Raw genomic sequence first — 16,268 nt, forward strand, 5'->3', positions numbered from 1 at the left:
TGGACTAGACAGAGGAGGCTCCCTGTGCCTCCTGACTTTGCCCCTGTGAGTAGGTTAATAGGAACACCCTCCTTCTTACAGCCAAGTTTATCCTGGCAGCACTTTCATCTGGGGCAGCCTGGGAAGTGAGAGATCATGGTGTGTGGGGCCCGGGGTTCATGGTCTAACTGTCTCACCAGCTGTGCACAGGTGACCTAGTTGCCAACTTTTGTTGAGTCTTAGTTTTCTTGTCTGTGAAATGGGGATAACAACAAGAATTTATTTTTTAAAATTGTTTTAGTATTTATTTATTTTTGACAGAAAGAGAGACAGAGAGAGAGAGGCAGACAGACAGCACGAGCTGGGGAGGGGCAGAGAGAGGGGGAGACACAGAATGCGAAGCAGGCTCCAGGCTCTGAGCTGTCAGCACAGAGCCCAATATGGGGCTCCAACTCATGAACCCATGAGATCATGACCCAAGCCGGAGTCGGATGCTTATCTGGTTGAACCACCCAGGCACTCCATGATAAGAGAATTTAAAGAGATGATGCACATAAAGGCACTCAACAAATGTTAGTTCCCTTCCTGCACCCCTCTTTATAGCACATTTGTCTACAGTAATTGTGCTTCCCTCTTGTTCAGCAGCCCTGTGACACTGCTGTCATTGGCCTATGAAAGAAGACTTGCAGGACACCCTTGGGTGTGTTGTGGACAATTCTAGAACCTCTGGAGGCAGGCACTGACTAAGAAGGTCACACACTCCAGAGCAGCACCATCCAAGCTTCTTGCAAACTGGAGGACTGGTTCCTGGGCCACTCTGAGTTTCAGAGGACCTCAGTCTTCTAACCTACTGCCTCCAGTCCCTACTGTTCCTACCTGCATTCTGCTGCTCCTTACCTTACTCATGTCCCCTTTGGCATCCTCGTGTGCAGGAGACCCAGACTCTACTACACTGGGTGTGTTTTGGGTGCCTGGCTATCCTTCACAGACATCTCCAAGATACTCCCAAACATGGTTCCCTGTGATACCTGGGAATGGCCCCATTGATCCTACCTCCTATTCTTTTAAGCGATTGGCCCAGCGATAAACATTTGGCCAACCAGATTCTTTTCTTTAGAAAGTCTTTCTCTCTGAGAGACACAAAAGGAGGTATCCACTCGCTGTGGAGAACCAAACTGAAAGGTCATGCTGTCCATATCTGCCATTTTGGGTCATGCACCAGCTGATAGGCAGCGAGAAGAAGCTGGTCTGGGGGAGAGCAGGAGAATAGAGCAGTCCATAGAGAGAAGTAGAGAGGAATGGAGGCCATGGCCTTCCGTGGCCTTCTAACCAGAAAGTGGCTCTGGTTCCTGATAGCTTTTCCATCTCTGTAAAGCTGGGTTTTATCTTTTATACTTGGATTCTTCAGGATTCCAGCATCCTTTTTTCACTTGAACAAATTTAAGTTGTTCAATATCCCTCTTCTACTTGAACACGTTTAAGTAGGTTTCTGGTCTTTGCAATCAAAGCATTCTTGACCAGGACTTAAAATAGGGATATCTACCCACAGCACGTCTATCCAGCCTTGTAATGGAGACTTTGCCACTGCAATAAAGCAAGAAAAAACAAGGAGAAGGCATGAAACTTGGGGGAAAAGAAGAACTAAAGCCATCTTCATTCACAGATGGCAGTGTTGTGTGCATAGAAAAATCAAAGAAATATACAAATAATTAGAGCTAATAAGTGATGTATCAAGGTCACAGGATGCTAGGTAGCCATGCAAAAATTAATTGTATTTGAACATACTACCAGTGAACAATTGAAAAGTGAAATTACAAAACACTGGCATTTAAAATAGGATCAAAAGCGTTAAAATCCTCAGAACAATGCGATTAAAATATGTGTAAATCCTCAATGCTAAAAACTGCAAATGGTTGCTGGGTTAATTTAAAAAAAATCTAAATAAACAGAAGGTTAGGACATGTTCATAGATGGAACAATTTAAGGTGCTAATATTAAGGTGTCAGTGATATCCAAATTTATAGAGAGAGACGATGCAATCTTAACCAAAATCCTGGCAGACATTTTTTTTTTTTTTTTTTTAGAAATTGACAAAGTGATTCTAAAATTTATATGGAAATGCAAAGGACTGAAAATATCCAAGACAATCTTTAAAAAGAACAAAGTAGGAGAGCTTTCACTACCAGATTTTAAGACTTAGTATAAAGCTACAGTATTTAAGTCAGTGTGATATTGGCATAAGGAAAAGCACTTAGATCAATAAAACAGAATAAAAGTCCAGAAAAGATCCCCATGTCTGCAGTCAGCGGATTTTTTGGGGGGGGGGGGGGCGCCTGAGTGGCTCAGTCAGTTAAGCGTCTGATTTCGGCTCAGGTCATTATCTCACAGTTCGTGGGTTTGAGCCCCTCATCCGGCTCTGTGCTGACAGCTCAGAGCCTGGAGCCTGCTTCGGATTCTGTGTCTCCCTCTTGCTCTCTGCTCCTCCCCTGCTCGCACTCTTTCTCTCTCTCAAAAATAAATAAAAATTAAAAAAAAATCTACTAAATAAATAAATAAATGACTCTAGAGCAACTTGTATGCATATGGAGCACAGACCTAAATGGGAAAGCTAAAAGTATAAAGCTCTTTTTTTTTTTTAAGTTTGTTTATTTATTTTGAGAGAGAGAGGGAGTGGAGGAAGGACAGAGAGAGAGAGAGACAGAGAGAGAGGGAGAATCCCAAGCAGTGGCAGAGCCGGACGTGGGGCTCAAACCCACTAACTACGAGATCATGACTTGAGCCAAAATCAAGAGTCAGACGCCCAGCTGACTGAGCCACCAAGGCACCCCAAAGTACAACGTTCTTATAAGAAAAACATAGAATATTTTTATGACTTCGAAGTAGTTAAATATCTCTTAGGATGGAAAAGGAAAAGCAAGGGAAAAAATTGATAAATTAGTCTTCATCAAGATGAAAATTTCTGATCATTAAAGGACAAGAATATTAAAAGAGAAGCCCCAGACTGGTAGAATATCTATATCTATATCTGTACCTGTATCTGTATCTGTATCTATATCTATATCTATCTATATTTGACCAAGGACTTGTCTTCAAGATATATAAAGAATTACTAAAAATTAAAAACATAAAATTAAAAAAAATGCACAAAAGACTTGAAGAGGAACTTCACAAAAGAAGATATGTGAATGACCAATGAGTATACGAAAAGGGATTCAACATCATTTGTCATCAGCAACATACAAACTAAAACCACATTGAGGAACTTCAATATATCAGAACAGGTGCAGAGTTGGCCAGCACCTGGTGTGACCAGTATTTTGATATCTTGCTGGTAGGAGTGTGGAATAGTACAACTGTTTTGAAACATTATTTGGCTCTTCCTAATACTGTTAAGCCAAATAGTGGTGATACTTCTCAGCAATAAAAAGAGCAATCTGATGTAGATACATTGATGAATCTGGAAAAAATATGTTCAGAAGGTCAGACACCATTGCATGCACACCGTGTGATCGATCGCATTCCCATGAAGGTCAAGAACCAGCATGGGGCGCCTGGGTGGCGCAGTCGGTTAAGCGTCCGACTTCAGCCAGGTCACGATCTCGCGGTCTGTGAGTTCAAGCCCCGCGTCGGGCTCTGGGCTGATGGCTCAGAGCCTGGAGCCTGTTTCCGATTCTGTGTCTCCCTCTCTCTCTGCCTCTCCCCCGTTCATGCTCTGTCTCTCTCTGTCCCCAAAATAAATAAACGTTGAAAAAAAAATTAAAAAAAAAAAGAAACAGCAAAACTAAGCAAATGGTGATGGAGGTCAGAAAATGGTGATGGGTGAGAGGGCTAGGTATTGACCAGAAAAAAAAAGAGTCTTAGGGAGACTCATGGGCCAATGGAAATGTTGTTTCTTGGTCTGGTTGATGGTGTTAAAAAGAAAATCACAGGCCCAAGATGGTGCCACTGAGGTTAAGACCCTAAGTCATTAAACCAAGATTCAACACTTAACCTAATGGGAGTTTCAAGACCCCAGGACTATAGCCTGTACCTGGTCAGCCAGGAAGTTTTTGATCAGCACGGATAAGATGATCTGTCACCTGGGCCCTCTTCACCCCCGAAAGGAAGATGAGGTAATCCACCAGCTGAAACCCTTTTGTCCCCAAATGAAGGTGACCGCTCCTGAAATAATCCTTTCTTCCTGTTTATGATATTCTTGTCTTGCCTCGAAAAACCCTTCCCATTGTAGCGCTCTTCAGAGCTGCCCTCTGCTTGCTGGATGGGGTGCTGCCTGATTCAGGAACGGATTAGGAAAGCCAATCAGACCTTTAAAATCATTCAGTTGAATTTTTTTATGTAACAATGGTCAAGTGGGTGTATATGTATGTAAAAATGTATTGCTGTCGACTGAATCGTGTCCCCCACCCCTCTCAAATTCACACGTTAGAGCCCTAACCCCCCACGTGATGGTATTTGGAGGTAGGACCTTTGGAATTATTTTTTTTTTTTAATTTTTTTTTAACCTTTTATTTTTTTATTTTTGAGACAGAGAGAGACAGAGCATGAACGGGGGAGGGGCAGAGAGAGAGGGAGACACAGAATCGGAAGCAGGCTCCAGGCTCTGAGCCATCAGCCCAGAGCCCGACGCGGGGCTTGAACTCACGGACTACGAGATCGTGACCTGAGCCGAAGTCGGATGCTCAACCGACTGAGCCACCCAGGTGCCCCTAGGACCTTTGGAATTAGGTTTAGATGAGGTCATGAGACCTCATGAGACCCCATGAAGAGGAAGAGCCCAGACCTTGCTTTCCCTCTCTGTCCACGACGTGAGGACCTATGAGAAAGTAGCTGTTTGCAAGCCAGGCAGAGAGCCCTCCCACAGTCTGACCACAGTGGCACCCTGATCTTGGACTTCAAATCTCCAGAATGAGGAGAAAATCGACGTCTGCTGTTTAAGCACCCAATCTGTGCTATTTTGTTACAGCAACTGAGCTGACTAATACATTCATCACACCGTGTGCCCAAGATTTGCACGTTTTGTTGTAATGTAAAATTTCCTTCAACGAGTCCCTTTAAAATTACCTTTACGAAGACACTAACTATAGTAGCAATTACAGAAAAGAAGGAGAAACCATTTGGGGCCCTGCATGAGGTAGATGCTCTAGTCCCTCCTCAGTTGTTTCCAGCCTTTGTACCATGGAGGGTTCTTTCCTTTCCTTTTCTGTTTTCTTCCGTCCTCTGTTAAATTTGGATCACAAAACCTGCATTTACATGCATGAATCTAGGTGACAGAATTATTTTTCCCAACTTAGAATAAAAGGGCGTCCAGCAGGAGCGGGTAGCTGCAGGCCCTGGGAATGTGTCTGTGGAAACATAGCGAGAGACAACTGGACTTATGGAACCAGGACACTCTGAATGAGGGACACGGCGTGCGAAGGTGGGGACACAGGATGTGGGCCAGAGCAGGGATCACGTTACTTTACATAAAGGTCCGAGCCTCCAAATGCTGGGGTGCCTAGTGAAATGAGGCGTGAGCAGAGGAATAGAAGAGAATGGATGGTCCTCGTGCACGGCACCCACAAATGTTATCCCAGACGTGTCACATCTAACGCATCCTGATGTGGTAGCTTCTTGACCGTCGAAGGGTAACATTTCCCAGGAGAAACTTACATTTTGGTTTTTACCTTTAAAAGCAATAGCTTGGGGCCCTGGGTGGCTCAGTCGGTTAAGTGTCCGACTTCGGCTCAGGTCATGATCTCGCGGTTCGTGGGTTCAAGCCCCGCGTCAGGCTCTGTGCAGACAGCTGGGAGCCTGGAGCCTGTTTTGGATTCTGTGTCTCCCTCTCTCTCAGCCCCTCCCGCACTCGCACTCTGTCTCTCTCAGAAATCAATGATAAAAACTTAAAAAAAAAAAAAAAAAAAAAAAAGCAATAGCTCAAGCCCTGGGAGCCCCATGGCCCATCAGGAGGTTTTCCTCTAGAAAACTTTTCCATAGCGGATACATTGTGACTTACCCTGCCACAGATATCTAGTTCAGAGAACATAATAGAAACAAATCTCACAGCGGGGATCCTGAGATCCACCTACATAAGCTCCCCAGAACCTCCGTCCTCACTAGGTCACAAGACGGAGGTATGCGCAGGGACCCCCTGGACTGGGGAGGGTGCAAACGAGAAGGGTCCCCAGGCTTCCTCTCCATCCCCAATTCCATCTGCTTGTGCTTGGCCTTGCGTGAAATCTCAGGCAGACCACGTGCAAAGCTCTTCTGGTCACTCTTGGGTTACCAACAAATGCTCTCTTTCCCTAGGTGTTCAAAAGTGCACCCCAACGTTATTTCTGGACGCTTCTCTTCTCCCAGTGCCGGCCACAGCTGGGAAGCTTCTGCTTCCTGCCCTGTCGTCTCCTGCCCGCCCCCCCCCCCCCAGCTGCTGTTTGGGCCCTCAAAGTGGGGCACTTGTGGGGAGCTCCTTGGAGATACCTCACTGGGGGTCTCTGGCCATGGTTCTTTGGCGGGTGCAAAGCTCTCGAGCCGGCCACTTTCGGCTGCGTTCTGCCAAGATCCACCTGGCCCCTAGCAGGAAGCCGTGTTGGGTGGAGTCCTTTCCAAAGTGATTCATGGCTGGTCCCCTCCCTTGAGATCTATACTTGGCTCCAAGAAAACATGTGCCCCTGCCTTGCCTTTGGGGTAGATGCCCCTCACTCCCTGCTCTGCCCTCTCCCCACCCCTTCCATGAGGCCGTCAGCCAGCTCATCTCTAGATGTTTCCAGGAGCAAACCAGGTTCTGGTCCTTGTGTTCCACACCGCCTCCCCCCCCCCCCCCGATTACAGAGATCTCTTGAAACCCCCCTCACTAGGGTGAAAATGGGGGATATGATCGTTAATTTCAGGTGTCAACTTGGCTGGGCCATGGTGCCTAGATATTTGGTCAAATATCATTCTGGGTGTTTCTGTGAAGATGTCTTTTGAGATGAACACTTAAGTCAGTGGACTTTGAGCAAAGCAGTTTATCCTCCATAATGTGGGTGGGCCTCATCTAAACAGTTGAAGGTCTTAATAGAACAAAGACTAAGTAACCTCACAGAGCAAAAAGGAATTGTGCGGCGGGCCTCCTCTGGACTCCGACTGTGGCTCTTCCCTGAGTCTCCGGCCCCAGACTCACCGAGCGGATTCTGCACTCATCAAGCCTCCACAACTGTGAACCAGTTCCTTACATGGAACGTCCCCCACCCTCTCTCTCCACATCCTGCTGGCTCTGTCTCTCCAGGGAGCCCCAGCAACTACAAGGGGGAACCCCCGTGGGAAGGTGTGGGCAGCTCCCAGAACTCTGACAATGATCCCCCAGCAAAAACAAAGCCCGGCAACCAGTCTCCTTAGCCTCACCCTCTTTTTTATTGATTGTGAAAATATGGAAACATTTGTGTGCTGCTTGGGAAATAGCCATGTCCTGAGTCCTTTCCCTTTTCGCTACTCCCCTGGGACAGCAGTGTTGGGTCCTGCTTGTGAAATATTTGTACTGTCACTCCTGCTGACCCCTGGACAAGAGGGACGAGCTAAGAGTGACTTCCGCCACCATCTGTAGAGCGTCCTGTGTGGGTGGGAAGATATTTACGGTGTCGTTCTTTGGCTCTTAAGCCAGAACAGAGGCAACAGGAGTCAGCTGCCTTTATTATATAATTACGTGTAAGTGAAATAGGTCCGTATATATATTTTTTATTAAGTTATGTATTTAAATGATTATATGTATAATCAAGGGCCTGCGGTCAAAGCCGTGTCAGGGAGCAAAAGAATGCCCACCACCTGTTTCTGCGACAGGATGTCTATCCCGTACTTCCCCAGCACAAATATGGGAACACGACTTCCCTGTAACCAGGGATTTGTAGAAGGTGCGAAGTTTCTAAGAACTTAAGGAAATAAGGAGGAATGGGTGTCAGGATTTTGCCACGACGATATTTCTCATAGTGTGGCTTATAGACCAGCAAAAAATTGGAACTCCCTTGGGTCGGAGAGTGCTGTTGCCTCCCCCCGTATCCATTCTCTTTTATTCCTTGGTGTGGAGCCAATTTCCGGAGGTGGAAACAGACCTGGTTTGAAAGAGATACATTTCCCGGCTTTCCTGGCGCGCAAATGGAGGTGGCCGTGTGACCCAGTCAGTTTGGGCCAATGAGATGTAAGCACCAGTAGTTGAGTGGGCTTCAGGGAAGCTCCATAAGAGGAGAACAGAGTAGGCCACCACGAGTCCCCACCACCCTCTGCTTTTCTTCTTCCTGCCATCTGAACTATGGCTGTGATGGCCGGAGCTCTGGCAGTCACCTTGATAGCTGAAGGCATGAAGTAGTTGCTGTCACAACCCCCCAGGCTTCTTTCACTCAAGAGTCAAATAGATCTCTGTCATTCTAAGCTGTGTTTTTTGGTTACAAGCAGCTAAATTTAGTCCTAGCTGCTACAATCCCCAAACATCCAACAACCATAACATGATTAATGAATTATAATCCTATCATACTGTAGATTACTTTATAGCCATTGAATAATTGTGTAGAAAAATATTTAGTAACATGCAGAAGGGTTTGTGATACACTATTAAGTAGGTTTGAAGACAGGATATATAGTAAGATCCTACTTTATGAAGAGAAAATAGTCATAAAACATACAGAAAAAAGCACCTTGCAACAGATACAACGTATTAAAGCCTCTCTGGGTGGTGGCACCACACAGGGATTTTCCTTTTCTACTTCTCGAAATCAGTAATGTCTACGATTTCCCAGTTTTATGATGGAAGAGTAACAATGGGTTATTTTTTTTTTAAAGGAGATGGTGAAGTTTGTTTTTTTTTAAACACAGGCAAATAAAAGTTACTTAAACAAACAAACATAAGACATCCTTGCAGCTGTCCGTACTTTGCACCAACCGGTCCTGATACATCTTGTCATGAACTGGCCCCTCCTCTGATTTGCCCTCTCTTACCTTGTTCTCTTGGCTCCCGGGTCTGGCTGTACGGGGGTTCTCCACCGAGGCATTCTGCCCTGGGGGACATTCACGGTCAGGGGCTTATCCACAGACTGTGCATTTTCCAGTGAACCTGTGACATTTAAGAAAGGCAGAGAGCTAGAAAACGTGCATCTTCCCCCTTTCAGGCAATTCTCTCTGCATAGTAGCAGCTTCACCCCAGGAGGGAAGAAGGAGGGAAGAGGGCTTTCTTCCGGTCACGCCCCTGGAGGGGAATTTGCCACGGCTTGCACGTATTTGGTGACCTGGCACGCCATCTCTACAAAAATTATAATTATGATGCAAGAAACTTCACATGCATGTACACACACACACACACACACACACACGTGCAGATGCACTCAGTGGAAAAAAGAATATTGGAAATGGGATTGCAAACTTAGATACAAACCTGGTTAATGTCTGAGAGGGCAGTAAAACCAGAACCATTGGTGTTACTGTTTCTACCGAACAAAAATCATTTGCAACGTGTCAATCTTTTAACACGTCACTTCGCCAAGTCCTAATCGATATTAAATAAGCCAAGTTCCCTCCCCTGGGGCGTCAGACCGCCGGTAGGTGGGTGGTCAGTCAGTGTTCTGGTGTGACTTTGAAAGGGCACCCATTCAGCTGACCTCGCACATCTAAGTCACAAACTGGGAACTGGGAACACAAGCCTTCTTTTGTTGTGTGGGAGGGGAGGAGAAGCCCCGCGCCACGCGCCCGGCTTGTGCGCTCCCCCGGCGAGAGCAGGGGGAGCGTTTTCTCCTTGGACTCTGGATCAGAAAGCTCTGGGCTGTCTTAGGAGTTAACTGCAGGGAGGGGAAACAGGGAGTCATTTTAAAAATACAACTCTGAGTCTGATGAAAACCTTATGGTCTGGACGTAAATGGCAGCTATGATGATGGCAAGAAGTGAAGTGACCCTGTTCCAGTCTACATGGGCGTCAGGGTTCCCGACTGCGCTTGAGAAGCCACAAACTCTTTCCCCCCTGACCTGGGTCCCCTCTCCAGCCTCACCTCAGATACTCGCCTTTGCTTCTGCTCAGAAAGACCCCGGCCCCTGGCCTTGGGCAGCCGTATCTGCTTTTCTGTCTGCTTGTCATGCTCTAACCCTGTGCCATCCCTGGGCCACTGTCAGCCACGTGTGGCCGTTATGCATTTGAAACGTGGCTGGTGTGACCCAGGAAGTAAATTCTTCATGTTTTTAAAACTGAAATTAGTTTAAATTGAAATGTAAAAACTGATACTCAGTTCAGTTATTGGAAAACTTTTAAGGATATTTGGAACAATCTGGATATGTAAATCTTTTTCTGACTGTACATTTTATGAAAGCTAAATCCAGATCAAATATTTCCAGTGAAAACTGAGCATGCAAATTGCGAGGGGCCGTAAGTATAAAATACTCAACAGATTTTAAAGACTGAGTGCAAAAAAAATGCAAAATGTCTTATTACAAATTTTTTATATTGATTATTGACTACATGATAGAACGATAATATTTTGGATGCATGGTGTTCACTAACATGTTAAAATGAATATTAGCCATTTCTTTTTCCTTTTTAAATGTGGCCCCTGGAAAATTTTACGTGATGTATGTGGCTTGCGTTATATTTCTGTTAGAGAGAGCCACCCTAACCCCTTCTCCCCATGCACAGGCTTTGGGACTAGAAGGATCTAAACTCCAGTTCAAGCCCGGCCACGCACTAGCTGTGTGATTTAGGGTAAGTGACTCAATTTCTGTTTGCTTCAGGGTTTTTTTTTTTTTTAATCTGTGAAATGGGGATAGTAAGGGGACCCTTAGCACTGAGTACCTACAAGTGCTCAGCCAAGTTAGCTCCTGTTCTCTCTCTGGCCATGACCTTATGCACCCTTCACGACTCGTCTAAAATATCATCTTCTTTGACGAATCTTTCCTAACCCCACCAGAAGGGTCTCGTTTTTTGCCGTTACCTCTCTTGTAAACTTTGATGCATCACTTGCAGTAGAATGACATCATCACAATATTGTGGGTCCCTCAAGGGCAGAGACTCTAACTTCCTTTGTGTGTGGGTGCGTTTCTAACTTTTAATTTATTAAGATTTTCGAACACACACGAAAGTCAAGAGAGTAATATAATGTACCATTCACCCAGCTTCCACGAATATAGTATTTCAGTCGTAGCTCTGACAACTCCCCCGTTTGTAAAAGTTTCTGAGCTTCATTCTGCTCAAGAAATACACTTCGGGCAGATAAAATATACTTCGGGCAGATATACTAGGAGCTGGGTTAAAAGATTAAGGAATCCAGCTGCAAAGCTATTCCCGAGGTATTCATCTCAGATATTCCCAGGACAGCAGGAGCTCTGGCCGTCGCAGCACCAGTGAGAGAACAAGGGTGAGATGTCACCACTCAGGAAACTCCTGTCCCCAGACGCACCCAAATGTGGACAGCTCCAAGCCTCCCTGCTGGGATGCATGCACATCTGGGTGTTCTGTTGAGTCCTAGAGCAAGCTGTCTCTTTTCGATAGAAGCCAGTCTTATCTTACAGTTTGGGTCAACACTTTCTCCTGAAGGACCCTCATCATCATCTTGGGGGAATTTGAATTCTTTAGGTAACAACTTCAAAATGTTTCCTTTAATGGACCTGTCCTTGCTAGGTTGCAAGGCCTCTTATTCTTCTTTATTTTCATCAGGGCCTTTCAGCCCTGATGGCTTCACCTGCGTGTCAAGGGACAGCTGTGCCAGCGGCCCATGGTACTGACCTGCCGGGTGGCGGGTGTTCTGTTCAGGAGCGTCTCTGGCCTTGCCTTTGCTTCTGCGTCTCGCGGAGCGATTGAAGATGGAGTTTCTCTGAATTCGGATGAAGCCGTGGGCTTCTGTGTCTTGTGTCTCTCGGTCCAGGGCATGGGGCGTTCCCTCTTCTGAGGCTACGTCGGGTCTCACCTTGGCCCGTTCGTCATCAGTCTCCCGAGGACCACTCATCAGTTTCTTCCAGGGCTTTTTCAAACCTTCAGACATCTTCTCCAGCTCCATCGGTTTGAGCACTTTGGAACAGAAAGAGAACACTTTGCAGTTAGGGTCATCGGGGCGAAATATTCCATTCCGAGCCTGGCCTTCCACTCCCATTCAGATTTGATGAAATTTGGAATAATCGGCATATCTGGGTGGCTGTGTCTTTGTCAATGAAAATTACAGTTTAACCACTGTAATTTTGGACGCACTCAAGTATCATTTTAGAATTGAGGTTTGTTTATTCTATTCATAGGATGTGCTTTGGGGAAAATGCTTCAAGTGGCTTGTATAACTAGCTTTCAAGTAAACATCTTCTGAGTCATTCAAGAGAGAGAGTGCAAAAACAGGAGAACTCCAGGAAACCAAAGCAAAGAAAGGGAAGACGTATGAACAGACTCAAAACTAAAGTCTTGGGGAAACTCAAAAGGGCCATCAGCGAGTAGTGGTCACACAACAGTGAATTCGGGGATGCAAAACTTGAATCCTGCGAGGACAAACCTCTTGCCGTCCTCTGGCGGCTGGGTCTAGTTATGGATTAGTGGCCTCTCTGCTAGGATGATGTCTGGCTGCTGCGGGGACGAGGCCTCCCCCACCCCACCGACTTGGGTAACAGAACGGTTCCCTCCCTCTGGGGTGACCATTAGTGGATATCATCTGAACCAGGGCCCTCTTCATAGGAAAAGGGGTGTAATAGGATTACACCAGGACTGTCCAGGCAAACCCCAGTTTCTTCCCAACATGGGCCTTCTAGGGTACGGGCTCTCAGAGTGGCGAGGGACCAGGTGGATCCTCGAGCGGAGCATACGCCGGTTAGGACGGTGTGCAGACAGGAAAGCACGCTCGCGATCTCTGTGGCTTCCCATCCCTCCGAGGGTTCAGAACCTGGGGTCCCACGGACTCTGTGGAGGTTTAAGTGGTCCTTAAATTGTATGCAGAGGCGGTACATGTGCAGGTACATCTTTCTTGATTACAGGTGCAGAACTTCTATTACGTGGTCAACGACTTTAGAGACTCAGGAAAGCTTAAGAACCGCCTTTTCTGCCTCCGTTTTCCTCTGTAAAACGTAAAGAATGGGGACCTGGGCTTGAGGCACCCCGCTTCCCACCGCCCCCCTCTGCTCACGCTAGTGCTCGGCTTCCCCGAGCCCCGCCCTCCAGGTTCCTCATGGGCGAGTTCCCAACCCCCTTCTCCTCCCCTCGCCTCAGTCCAAATCCCTTTCAGGGCAGGTGGTCAGGTGATCTTAGAATATTCAGGAGGGTGGCTGCCCTTGCTCCAGGCAGAGCATATCTTTTTAAATCTTTTTTTTTTTTTTGCCTAATGACACAGATACAGGAGGTTTGTCTTGGGATGTCGCCTCCTTTCCTACCTGCCTGCGAGTCTGAGGATGTTTGATTAATGACCCTGCCCATAAATAATCAGCCAAGCGAAACAAGTGTTAAGGTGTTAGAGGGCAGAGAGCACTAAGACAAGGGCCTGCCTTGGGGCAGCTTGACCCGACTTGTGGGGGCCTAGGGAGCTCCTTCGGCACCAGGGCCAGCTGCGTGACCCCAGCAAGCCCCCAGTAGTCCCAGCATTCATGTCCCGATCCCTAAATGCCAGGTATGCCCTGCGGGATCTATTGGAGAGGTCCCATCCTGCTGGCTAATCCTTTGCCTCAGACAGTAGAGCTGTGATTTCAGGTGGCCAGAGACGAGTGGCCAAGAGGTCACATCTGGAGGGACATCCCTCTCAGGAGTAGCTGGGAGGGCAGAGTTTATTACAAACGTGGCAAGGAACCCACAGCCCGCAGGCAGGAGGGGCGGTTTCCATTCCCAGCAAGGGGATGAGAGAGAGAGAGAATGAGAGGCTTCTGCTCTGGCCAAATGGACGGGGAGGCTGTGTGCCCTGAGCTCGGGTTGGGAGAGAAGACCCAGGAGGGCTGAGGTCAAGGTCGTCACACAACTGCTCTCTGGGGTCTGGGGCAGGGAGCGGGGCGAATTCAGACCACAGGCAAGGACAGACTTCAGCTCTGGATTTCAGAGCTGGCGGAAGGCGAGCGGCTGCTCTGGGGGGTGGCGAGGGGCAGTGAATTGCCCATTGCTGGCCGCGTCCAGACGGAAGCCATTGAGGTTTTTAGGATGTTAGGACGCCTGACTCACTGACATCTTCTCCCCCCTTTCCCTTGCCTTTATGCCTCCTAAGGGTCGAACTCTGGTGCTAAGGCTGTTCTCAGCTTGATCTGGGGGCAGCAAGTGGGCAGAGGTCCTGTGGCTGCAGTTGGCAGGGGAGCAGGCAGTGCAGGAGTTAACTGTGTGCTGGGGCCAGTCCGTGGAGGTCCCTGAACCAGGTCAGGGAGCTCTGAGCGCGTCCTTGCTGACCGTGGGTGAGGAGGTGGCAGGGCCCCAGGAGCTCTGGGCAGGCTGGGCTGGGGGCCCAAGGCCAGAGGGCAGGTATCACACAGGTATCACCAGGCGTGGCAGGTCGATGCTGGGGCGGGGAAGGTGTGCAAGAGGAATGACAGGATCGGTGACACACGGAGGTTTGGGGAGCAGCAGGGAGGGGCCGTCCCAACGGCAGGCGATGGGCCAGGGCGACGGGGCAGGTCAATGCCACTCACTGCCTGCGAGGTAAGAGGAAGCAAAGCCCGCTTGGGGTTGGGGCATGCTGATTTGGGGGTGTGCAGTTGAAAAACCTCCTGGGAAGAGTGTCTGAAGCTGACTGTTAGGAGCAGGGCATCTCCCTGCTCTGACCGAGAGCATCTCCAAGGCCTCCACGTCGTGGCCCTGAACACAGACCGGGTTTTGGCATTGAAGATGATGATTCTTATCATCACCACGTATTATTTTAGGTTGCTTTTTAAATTTTTTTTTTTTTTTTTTTTAGCATTTATTTATTTTTGAGACAGAGAGAGACAGAGCATGAACGGGGGAGGGGCAGAGAGAGAGGGAGACACAGAATCGGAAGCAGGCTCCAGGCTCCGAGCCATCAGCCCAGAGCCTGACGCGGGGCTTGAACTCACGGACCGCGAGATCGTGACCTGAGCTGAAGTCGGATGCTCAACTGACTAAGCCACCTAGGCGCCCCTAGGTTGCTTTTTTAAAAATGGTGGTATAATTTACACACAGTAGATTTGGCCCTCGTTAATGTGTGGGTTCTAGGAGTTTTGGCGAATGTGTACATTTAGTGTAACCACCACCCTGATCAAGATACAGGACACATTCTCACCCCAAAATTTCCCTGTGCCCCACTACAGTCGGCACCCCCCCCCTCCCCCCCACCGCACCCACTGGTGACCACCCATCTGTGTACATTTCCCATTTGCCTTTGCCTGGCTGTCCTGGAGATAGAACTACGCGGCAGGGAGCCTCGGGCGTCTGGCTCCCTTTGGTTGGCACGATCCACTGGAGATTCAGCCTGGTTGTATCAGTGCTGACTGCCAGTGTTGGCCGGGCGTTGTTGTGAGCTCACGGAAGCCTGCACGATGTCCAGTGAAGCGCATTTGGCTGGGAAGCAGGGGACTTGGGTTTGAATATCCATTTTCTGCTGTCTGTAATCACCTGCTTACACTGGGCAAGTATGGGCCTCAATGTCTCATCCAGAAAACGTGGGTGCAGGTGCGTGTTGCTGTGGCTCCTAGCTGGCTCTCCAAATCTGAGATCCAGCGCGGCTCAGAGAGCCCTGAGAGGGAAGCTCACGGCATGGTAAGAGCCCTGGGGTTGTTCTCAAACCTTCTGTATCATTGTCTGTAAGGGGCAGGTCTCTGAAACCCTGAGAAAATGTATTCCATCTTTAAGACACACACACACACACACACACACACTGAAAAATTGTGGAACTCTGAAAAACAACTCTGATTCCACCTCAATTATTGCCTATTTCAGGCAATGTGTTCTACATCTGAAATATTTTTATAATGACTCCAATTCTTCTAGATCCATTAACTGCTGGAGAGCCCGGCAACCCTCCTCCCTTCTCCTCATGATTTTCTTAAACTCCTCAGTGGCCTTAAGCCCACATCTCTCTGTTCCAGGTGGCTTCAGGGTGGACGAGCATGGGGTACCTTTGTGATTGGAACAGGGAGGGCTTGTGGAGAAGCTGTATTTGTGTCATTCATTCATTCATCCACTCACTCACTCAACTGAGCCCTGCTGATGTGTTGTCCATGCCTGGCACCTGCTGGCAGTGTTTACATGTCTTTGCTCCGCCTCTGCCCACATTTCCTTCTTAGGAAGCTCCTGAAGGACAGGATATGGTCTCTTCTGCTCAGTGCTGTCTCTGGTGCTGGGCACACAACAGCACCCTGTAAACCGTGGTCATTCACAGCAATGAACAAATGGATGAATTACCTCCCTGAGG

The 16,268-nt window shown here is 47.8% G+C and overlaps 1 protein-coding gene across 2 annotated transcripts in view; it reads right to left on the minus strand.

Moving 5' to 3' along the window:
• NGEF (neuronal guanine nucleotide exchange factor) overlaps positions 1–11,965 on the minus strand; it is a 74,721-nt gene extending 62,756 nt beyond the window's left edge. Inside the window, exons 1-2 of one of the 2 annotated variants that reach the window (XM_025935221.2) lie at positions 11,684–11,965; positions 8,920–9,034 (exon numbers count right to left, since the gene is read on the minus strand). In XM_025935221.2, coding sequence (XP_025791006.1) covers positions 8,920–9,034; positions 11,684–11,954 — 386 coding nt within the window. In that variant the 5' untranslated portion in view covers positions 11,955–11,965. Of the gene's footprint in view, positions 1–8,919; positions 9,035–9,352; positions 9,372–11,683 lie in introns of those variants that run through there. The other variant, XM_086719962.1, reaches the window with a different exon arrangement.
• Positions 11,966–16,268: the final 4,303 nt, after the last annotated feature.

This window comes from Puma concolor, chromosome C1 (assembly GCF_028749965.1).
Source record: "Puma concolor isolate L17-30 chromosome C1, mPumCon1.1.hap2, whole genome shotgun sequence".
NCBI classification, from domain to species: Eukaryota; Metazoa; Chordata; class Mammalia; order Carnivora; family Felidae; genus Puma; species Puma concolor.